At 39.8% G+C, this 10,513-nt stretch overlaps 1 protein-coding gene and 1 pseudogene across 1 annotated transcript in view; both read right to left on the bottom strand.

Moving 5' to 3' along the window:
• Positions 1-2,525: 2,525 nt before the first annotated feature.
• LOC107087745 lies at positions 2,526-5,414 on the bottom strand (annotated as a pseudogene).
• A 186-nt stretch (positions 5,415-5,600) lies between these two features.
• The window catches only part of cnpy4 (canopy FGF signaling regulator 4), a 9,684-nt gene continuing 4,771 nt past the window's right edge, over positions 5,601-10,513 (bottom strand). The window contains exons 3-6 of the mRNA XM_015379490.1: positions 7,818-7,914; positions 7,562-7,684; positions 7,349-7,466; positions 5,601-5,905 (exon numbers count right to left, since the gene is read on the bottom strand). Of these exons, the coding sequence (XP_015234976.1) occupies positions 5,796-5,905; positions 7,349-7,466; positions 7,562-7,684; positions 7,818-7,914 (448 nt within the window). The 3' untranslated portion in view covers positions 5,601-5,795. The remainder of the gene's footprint in view (positions 5,906-7,348; positions 7,467-7,561; positions 7,685-7,817; positions 7,915-10,513) is intronic.

The following is a 10,513-nucleotide window of genomic DNA, read 5'->3' as shown; positions in this document are numbered from 1 at the left end:
CATTCCCTGTCACATGTGAATTATCCATTATTTAATGAAAGGCGCAAAATCAAAATAAACTAACAATTGAATAATAGAGTAACTAAGAATGGATTATTTATAATAAATTTGTACTTAATCAGGTTTAAAGTAGTGTCCAGAGTAGGTGTTAAAGCTGCAGCACAGCTAACCACTATGCAAAGTTAGTGCTTAAAACTCCCATCAGCCACTGCTTCAAACATTTAGTCAAGTGATTATTACTGATTATACATAACGCTACAGGTCATCCAGCATCAGAGGAGGATGCTACGTAGATGTGTTTACTTCTTTAGGTTTACTGCAGCGCTGCGTAGAGAACCAAAACATTTCACTCAGCTAAGAGTAGCAGCATTACTTTAACTTTTTTCTAAAAGTAGGAAGTCATCATTGAGGAAATCACTCAAGTAGGAGCGAAAACTAATACTTGGCTTGTCATATCTAGTTTACTGTTTAAAATAAACGTGCAGAGAGTTATCAGTTAATTTGGGTATTTCCAAGCACAAATTAGGATAAAACAAAAGTAGAAAAAAAATAATGACAATTAAAAAAAAAATACGGGCCGAAGAAAATGTTTCAAATCCTTAATTCTTTTCAGTAAAATCTTATAAAACCATTCTTTACCGCAGGTAAAGCAAATATGTTAGGAAAGGATAAAGAACTTCCAGCAAGAGCATCTACTGTTTACTCTATTTTCACCAGATCTATGCAGTTACACATGGTGGGTAGAATAACCAGAAAATATACTCAACAATGGAGACACAACCACAGGTATATTACTAGTAAAAGTAAAAAGTAAAGTACAACTACTCCTAAAAGTAAATTCGTTTTTCGAAAAGCTGAACAACTAAATGTAATTGATTAAAAGTAATTAGTTACTATGCATATATTCCTAGTAATTGTTTGACTGTATTGTACTTTTCATTACATATAACGTTGTAGTGCTGCTCTAACTTTAGCAAAGTTTAACTCCTCCCCCCACCTCTGTCCACACTGGGTTAAACCGTCCAGATCTATGGAGAAGCCGTTTGTTCCTGGTGATGGTGATTAGAACGAGCCAATCATATTTCCTCCTTTCCCTCTGCTGATCCCCTCTTCGATTTCCATATCCTTTCTAGTAGAAGGGAAATGTCAGTAGCTTCTATTTGGTATATTCTAGCTGGCTCCTATGACAGACCAACACAAGGCAGAGCATACCATGGAGGTGGAAGGAAATTCATGCAAAGTCTTGCATGACAAAAACAAACAAAACAAAAAAATCGGAATAGTGTGGCATGAGTTAAGATTCTGTTTTTCTTGTTCTAATTGGTTGGGAAGTTTCCTTGAATTTGAATGTTCAAGTCTGGACAGAAATTCTGAATCAAATTTGGATCTAGGCTTTGACTAAACCGTTCTAATACATAGATGCATTGATTAAAACCATGCTGTTGTAGCTCTAGGTGCTTTTTCAGAGTCAGTGTCCTCCTAGAGGCGAACCTCTGCCCCAGTCGCAAGGTTTCTGGAGCCTTTTCCAGTATTTCCTTGTCTCTAACCAGCCACTTAAGATTAGGGGAAAAGGGTGCAAATATTGCAGAAAAAGAAGTTCTGAAAAAATGCTATAGTATCATAATAGGATTTTCTTTTTTTTCTTTTTTTTTGTGCATGCAGAAGCAAAGCATCCCAACCCATGATGGTGCCAGCGCCAATTTTCATGTAGGGATGGTGTTTTAATATGTGCAATGTTTTGTACATTTTGGTCCTCATAATTACATTTGTTCACTAATATATATATATTCTTATTTATTCTACAGTTAAGCTTTTCATGTGGATGCCATCTACACATTGGGGACTTTTGAGGACAAAGGGTTGCTTTGGATTTTATTTTGAAGTATCACAGCAGAGATAGGTCACTACAGTTCCTTTTCTGTTTTTTTTCCCTGTAAATATATATCTGTCCTCCCACTCCGCAGTAGGTAAGGCAGCGATAATCGAACTGATACATGAAAACCTAATAAAATACTTTGTTGTCAAGTGAGGTTTGAATGCTTTTGCAAGACACTATGAAATTGAGCAGAAACAGTTTTGTGCAATTTTTCTGATTAAAAAAACAAACTTTTTTTTTTCTCACAGCCTCTGTTTTTATAAGGAATTATTATTTTTGCAGACATCAGCACTGGCTATTCGTAACCTTGGCAACACAGGGAGTCCAGAATGCAGAGGTTTTTCTAAAAAAAAAAACTTTTAAAGGCAGCTGCAATATCCTGTAATTTAGTCTTAACGTTTTCATATTATATTTATCACGTTTCTTCTTCTTTAGATGCCTAGTTCCACACACTAATATGTTTTGTCTTTCTTTAAGTGAAATTATGAGCAAACAACTTCTAGCTGGCAGCAATATGAAATCTTTGAGTCCTCTTTACAGGATCCAGAGCTGCTGTTGTCATCTCCCTCCTGAAGGAAAATGATTGGACCCAAACTCATCTCTCTTTGCAGCTCTGCAATAAAACAACATCTTGGTTATCATCTGCTGGTCAGGAAACCAAGCACTTTCCAGCGTTAAAGCCCTGCTCTCTGCGACTCATTAGCCCCCTCTCGTGGCTGAAATCTGCACTGCTGCTGTCAGCCCTTTCTCCTGCTCTGTTGCAGCTCTCACACACGATCATCCCCATCTGCTGATCTCCACCTGAGAGCAAACCAGATGTGTTTTATAACATGATTTTTTGATTTTTTTTTCTTTGTATGCCTTAATCTTCCCAAACATGGACCTTCCAGCTATAAAAGAGCAGGCTTTATTCTCTGGGTCCTTCTTTGAGATAGGGACAGCTTCCATGTAGCATGTGAGGAAAATCTGCAGGGAGGATAGAAGGACAGTTGTGTGTGTTTTTTTTTTGTATCATTTATGCAGGAACTAAGAAGATAAAGCATTAAAATTGGCACTGACTGAGTTCCTGCGGTCCTGGTGGAAGAAGAATGGCTCCAGCTGAATGTGGAGGAGTTCGTCCCAGACCCGGGGCAGGAAGCTGGAGCCGGAGCCACTCAGCTGGGAGTCTATGAAACATCTGCAAACATCAGACATGTCTTTGTAAGATTTAACTCCTCCAGCTCCAGAAATTATTGCAAGAAGGAAATGGATGGATTGACTGTGGAGGAAGTGCAGAGGACATTGAAGATGTAGGACTCACCTCTGGTGGTCTATGAAGGGGTATCTGGGATGGGAGTCCACATCACGGCTCAGGGTGTCCACACAGCTGCCTGCATACAGGCAAAGAGGAGGATGATGATGATGATGATGATGATGATGATGATGGCCTTTTGAGCCTTGGATGTTCACCATTTCACTCATTAAGTAAACGGGTGAGTTTCTCTCACTAGTCCAGTTGTCTGATGGGGGAAAAAAAATTAAGTTTCAGTGTATTTAAAACCTATAAAATGATAACAAACCAAAGCAAACAGAACCACAACAATTCTGTCAGATGTTCTTCGTTTATACCATTTTGATTTTCTTTAAAAAAATTACTCTAAAGGAATATGAGGAACTTTAAAATTTCTTGAAACGTAAACATTTTGTTCCACCAGAGTCCTCTATGTAATCAGTAGGATTTAACTTGAAAGTATTACTTATTTCTAAAAGGGAAAAGAGAAACTAATTTCATCTGAAAAGCCCACAGCCAACACTGTGTAAAGTTGCTTCTGCAATAAATCTGTGTATAACCTCCACAACAAAAGCTTAAAGACAGGGAAAACTGAGAGACAATTTGTTCTTAAGGCGAAGAAAACTGAACTGAAATGCTCTCAATGGACTAAGGATTAACAAATAAGTTAAAACCTCAGAAATCTAAAGGTTTTACACTGAAAAAACTAATGCAACTGCTTTTGTGCATTTATTTAATCATATTTAGTTATTTTAACACAATTGTTTTATGGCCTATCCAGCTAACATGAAACAATTGCGTTAAAGTAACTAAATATGATTAGGTAAATGCCAAAAAATGGTTGCTTTATTTTATTTTTTTCAGTGTAGAAAGAAAGAACGTACATTTCAAGACAGCTATGAAGGTTTTAGACAAGGTCAGCAGAAAGGCCTCAGCCTTTTCATACTAAGCAGCTGCATGGCTGTTTCTTCCCAGCACTCTGCGGACATCTCACCCGTCAGAAATCGAGGCTGAGATGAGCCGAGTGGACGGAGTAGAGGGACGTCCATGTTGGCTTCAGAGCTCCACTGCTCACAGCAAACCTCCTTCAGTTAAAAAACACAAGACTCCAGGCAGATTAATAAACATGTGAAAGGTGGTAATATATAAAAATGCAAACTGATTACAACATTAAGCAGCAAATAACTGTTGTAAATAAAGTGTAGCTGTATAATTAAAGTCAAATTTTGTTTGTTTATTGGTGAAATATTATATTTCCACTGACTGGCAAGTTTTTAGAGGAGCCGACAATCATGGATCAAACCATAAAACACTCAGAAACCCCAGAGGATCCTTATTTGAGTCTACAGGGCTCAGTTTTTGTATTAATGAAATTGTTTAGATATATAAAAAGACAATCCATTAATAATCGGATAGCTAAATGTTCCTTAAAGAAAAGTTTTTATTAAATGAAACCAGGTGAAACAAAAACTTTTCCACTATAGTTCTGGATATAGCATATTGACTCTTTTAACTTAAATTCAAAGTATTTATATATATATTCTTACAATTTTGGTCAGTCTTTCAGCTAAAGGCATGTTTTAGAGTCTCTATACTCCAGTAAACGATTAATCGATTGCTAAATTAGTTGATGATTATTTAATTACGATTAATCCGATTATTAAAAACGATTACTAATTCAAATGTCCATAATTTTTCACCTTCTGTAGCGACACGGTACTGGAATGGTAACCATTTGGAAAGTGTCACCAGGTGATAATCCATCCAAGAACAACAGAAGTGTATTACTGCACAGAACTGCATCCATCGCCTGTATACTGAAAAATAAACAACCCAAAAATTACCATTAGAAAAAATAGCCAGCAGGGGGCAGCATGAAGCAGCTCTCAACTGGAGCAGCTGAGGGTGAAAAGGTCTCGCCCACCATCAGTCTGCTGCCACACTCAGCCAGAGAAGCACTGATGATGAACTCTCTGTTTAACCGACGCCTGGTGGTGCAGCGATCCCATCCAGAAACAGGTGATCCGAGCCTCATTCGACAAGCTTCACAGGGAAGTCTGGGTCTAAGAGATGTGGCCTCATCGTTATCTCCATGCTGTCTTCCTGACAGCTCACCAATAGGGCCTGGAGATCAGACTGCAGCAGGAAGCTCAGTCTGAGAGCAGCCAGGTCAGAGTAGGTCAGAAAAAGCTGTTCGGTTGGATACGTGTAGCTCCTAGCTTGGAGAAAACAGGCAGTTAATAAGAAAAAGGAAGGAAAAACACTCATTGTTTTGGTTGGTTTTGCTGCTTCTCTGATTTGGTGTGTTTAGAGGGGCCAAGAGAGGAACAGCTGAATCTGATGGGGTCTGATTAGCTGAGCAGCACGGACTCCAACAAATGATTGCTAACCTTCCAAAGATCCAAGAGACATGCATTAAACAAGTCAACAATGTTTAAAAAAGAAAAGATTTATTCCAGTATATAAAACTGTACATGGTGCAATGGGAGTAAAATGATGCAAAATCTGTATAAATTATAAAAAAAGTGTTATTTCTAAAAGTAAAGATTGTCCCATAAGCACAGATAATTTCTGCCTTTGTCCTTGGAGCTGCAGCTGCAGTTTAATGCTGGAGTGTAGCGTAATCCTCTCTCCTTTCATGTTTTTTCCTCAGAGTTCTCCAGCGTCGTGTGCAGCGCTCTCCACTCTCTCCGCTCCGCTTACTTCTTCAGCTCCTCCTTTATCGCCCGTGTCACCTTTCCACACCTCCTTCAGACAGTCTGCATGTAGGAACACAAAAACTTCAGGAGCATAACGGCAAAACCTTTACATTTTTAATTTATGATACTTTTTTTTCCCCCTTCAGATTTTAAATGCTAGTATTTAATGTTACACAATAAAAAGCAGTTGTATTCTGCTTACAATAATTTCCAAAAATTCAGTTATAGTCCTTCATAATTTAAATGAATGCATCACCTAGTCACTGAAGTCGGGTGTGCATCAGCATAGAAACACTTGGCCCCTAATGGCCCCGAGTTTGGGGACCATTTTAAAACTCTTGGGCTGAATCTCAGACCGCTCCCTCACCGCTATCACTTTAACTATCATTATGTCATGCGCAATAAAGTCACACTCGCAGCTGTGGAAGGCGCCATGATTTAAGGGGGGGGTGGGGGAATGGAACGGCCTCTTCCCTTCAACAGATAAAGAAAGTAGTCGTTGCTAAGGCAACACAGTGACGTCCCATGTGCGTGGCTGTAGCTCTTTAGCACAGGGTGACATAAAATATAACATTCACCCCTTTGTTAAAACAAATGTATACAGTCCAAGAAACTATTTGGACTGTCCACTTTGGAATTAAATTTTTTCTTATACCTAACTTGTGATTTTTCATCAGTGTAATGAAAATGCAGCAAACCGGTGGAACTTAGATTTAAATGCACGCGCTTCCTCTGCCATTGCTTTCTGAGGATGTATTTGAATCATTTTTTTTCGTTTTATTGGACCTAAACTAAAAGCTGTAACACAGCAATCTGTGGTTTACACCAAGGCCCAATACTACTGCTACACCTGATGCCAAATTCCAGCGAGTCTGTCCTTATGCAGACTCGCTAAACATCCAATAACAGAGGGTTAACGCTCAGGGTTGGTGCTTAGCGGCCCAGTTTGGTATTGGGCCTTGGTCTATGTCACAGATCGTGTCTTACAGCTTTTAGTTTTTGTCCAATACACCTGAAAAAAATGGCTCAAATACATCCTCAGCAATCAAACAAGTTCTCTAGTCCTGCTACTGACTTAATAATATGGTTCAGGTGTATTAGAGCAGAAATGGATCTAAGGAAACAGGGTTTAGCTGGATTGTCGCTCCTTATTCAGTGAAATGCAAAAACCTTTCAGCTGCTTTGGAAATATTTTCTAAAATCTTGAATGTTTTTTGTGGGTGTTATCAAATTTTTCCTCATTTGTGTTTATTGTATTCAGCTTTATCTCGCCTCGGGCACCAAAAAACCTGTCTGGGTTTTGTTTTTGTTTTTTTCCTCCTGCCACAATTTGTTTCGTATGAGGCACCTGGTCAAATGATGAGGATTATGTGCCTCTCATTTGAGTAATTACAAAAAGAGATCAAATTATTACATTTTTCATCATGTATAACTTTAGCTAAAATTTCCCTTAAAAAAAAATAAAGAAAAACATGCAATGCTGCCGTGTTTGAACATCGGAACCTTGCTCTGACGTCTTCAGGACGTGGTTCTCACAGAGGAAGTTCTCCAGCCTCCGGTCCTGATGGTGGAAGTACCAGTCCTCCACCACCTCCTCGTACTCCTCCAGCATTGTCTCGCACTGTTCAAACAAAAGATAAAACTTTGTCTTTCAATGCCAGTCCACATGGAAACACTGCAGGGCAAACACGAGCCTTTGGGTGTTTTCCATCTTACCTGTTTTTTCATGTCTGTCACCTCAGCAGACGGTTCGTCCCAGAGCTCATAGGGCATACCCAGGTCTACTTTCACTCCTTTGTTGACCAGATTCTTCAGAGTCATCATGGTTTGACTGGAACCCTGCAGCCAAATGACAAGAAGACAAACCAAATGTTTGAATCTACACAGTTTAATACGGTGATGAAATAGTAGAAAATAATCCAGCGGTGACCACTGCTAGCTCCAATTTACATAAAATGTAAGAAAATATTACCTTGGCGTATCTGAGACTACCGGGCCTCTCAGCGTGAACTTTATACTGCAGGATGCGCTCACATATGTTGTCCACTGCCTCCGTCAGCCGAGTTTCTCTAAAATAGAACAAAAAAGTTTAATACTGACCTCTAATAAAGAGACAAGAAACAAAGCTTCCAAGGCCAAATGTCTACATGGAGAAATGCATAGAAAACATAAGATCCAACACAAATATAACAAACATTAAGCCTTACTGGAATTTGTTTACTACACCAAATTATTTATATAGTTCCAAAACAATCTTCTATCTGAAGCATTCCTGAATTAATGCTGTATTTTGGACATGTTAAAAAAAAAAAAAAAAAAAAAAAAAATCACACATAGAGGTTCCTCAAGGCTCGATTTTCGGGTCAATTTTATTTTAATATTTACACATTCCAAAAATGACCCAGATTATGGAGTTTTTATTACGATTATGGCTACAAGACCGCAGCTCTTTGCAGGTAATGAGCGGGTTTATCAATAATATGGATGGATCGAGGGAAAAAGGGGGTATAATTAGAAAAATAAAGGACTTTATCATTCCACTGTTATATGGCAAAATATGGCAAAACAAGTAGACACAATGCTTGAAAAAGTTGACAAAATACATAAAAAAATGCAGAAATAATACTATTCAAAGAAAAAAATTTAAAAAGTTAGCTGTATAGTTAAAAAAAACAGAGGTATAAGAAGTGTTCAGCATTTAATGAAACAATGGGGACAGAAAGCATAAGTATCGGGCTAGGCTAGCAGAGAATTCGAGGAGCTACAAACCGTTGATCCCCTCCATAATCATGGGGAATGTGAACTCGATGTCTAACAAGATTGACAACCTGACTGCACTGAACAACCTGCAAATTTATAGAGAAAGCGGCCTGCTGATTTCACCAAGAAAAGGCTAAACCACCTCGTAGCGGAAGGTAATGTGGACCTCCTGAGATTCACTGCAGTGAGAGCCAACAGAGACACCAAAGCTAGTGGGGCCTGATCATGTTTGTCAACAACCGCTGGTGTAACTCAGGACATACCTCCGTAAAGACTGTGTTATGCTGCCGGGACCTTGAGCTGTTCGCCGTTGGCATGCAGCCATATTATCTGCCGAGGGAATTCAGTCACATGATCGTCATCTGTGTTTACATTCCCCCAAGAGCTGCTCAGCCACTGAATGCGAGGAGATACACGCTGCCACAGCCTGACTACGAAATCAGAACCTTTTTGCATTTTTAATCATTTTGGGTGACTTTGACCATGCAACCTTGGACTCTACTTTGCCCATTTTCCATCAAGCTGTTGAGACAAACTGAGCTAAGAGATAAACTGAATAGAATGGGAGTCGACCCCTGCCTGGTGGCATGGATCTCCAGCTACCTCACAGATAGGCCACAGTATGTCAGGCTGAAAGACACCATCTCTGAAACTGATCAGCAGCACTGGAGACCCCCCACAGCAAAGTGCTGGGCCCTGTCCTCTTAACCTTATACACCTCTGACTTCTGTTACAACTCTGAGCTGTGTCACGTACAGAAGTACGAAGATGACACCGCCATTGTGGATTGTATCAGTGACAACAGAGAGGTGGGGGACTTTGCCACCTGGTGCCGCACCAACCACCTAGAAGTAACATCTCCAGAAAAAGGAGCTGGTCATAGACTATGGGAGGAATGGACCAAAGACTAAGCCGGTACTACTAGAGGGGGCTGAGGGGGAGGCTGTGGATTCATACAAATACCTTTGGGTGTGGCTGGATAATAAACTGGACTGGTCAACACTCACCAACCACCTGCACAGGAAGACTAGGGGCAGGATGTACTTCCTGAGGAGACCGAGGTCGTTCAAAATCTGCAATAAGCTGCTGGAGATGTTCTACCAGCCTGTGGTTGCCAGTGTCCTCTTCTACACTGTGCGGGGGGAGCAGCACATCCATGAAGGACACATCCAGACTGAACAAACTGGTGAGGCAAGCCTGCTCTGTGCTTGGCAAGAAGCTGGACCCTCTGAGGACGGTGGTAGAGACAAGGACGCTTAAACTGCTGGACATTATGAACAATGCCAGCCATTATCTTTACCACTCAGAGGAGCCTGATCAGTGGGAGAGACTGCTGAACTCCTTTGTTCTTCAAGCCATCAAGCTGTACAACCCCTCACTTAGGGGAAGGAGGAGGTGATAGGAGGAGGGACAAGGGTCAGCACCCCCCTCCTTAGACATCTTACGTAAAACATCACCTATTGTCACTCATGTGCAATATTCTTCTCTCTCACTGTGCAATAACACATGCCAACTACTGTGTAGTCTTCCCTTAGCTCTCTACTGTGCAGATATTTTCTATATCTCAGGGAAACGTACTCTAGGACATTACAACTTTTTTTTTCTTTTTTAATACTTTTTTGTACTATATGCACTCTTTTTATATTGTCTGTCATTTTGTTATCTTTAATGGCATTTCGCTTTAACTCTTTGTACTCTATGTAAGCTACCAGAACCAGAATTTCCCTGATGGAGTAATCCCAAGGGATATAATAAAGTTTAGTCTAATCTACAGTAGAAAAATACAAATGAGACGTATAACATCAATTACACGGGGGCTATTTGCACTACATATATTAGTAAAGTGGTTCTCCTTCTCTCCATTTGGGCTCACAGACTGAAAAAAAGGTAAAGACCCTTCCTTTTCCA

This window comes from Cyprinodon variegatus, unplaced genomic scaffold, assembly GCF_000732505.1.
Source record: "Cyprinodon variegatus isolate N-32 unplaced genomic scaffold, C_variegatus-1.0 Scaffold193, whole genome shotgun sequence".
Taxonomy (NCBI): Eukaryota; Metazoa; Chordata; class Actinopteri; order Cyprinodontiformes; family Cyprinodontidae; genus Cyprinodon; species Cyprinodon variegatus.
The sequence above is the reverse complement of the archived record's forward strand: the minus strand, read 5'-3'. Positions and strand labels throughout refer to the sequence as shown.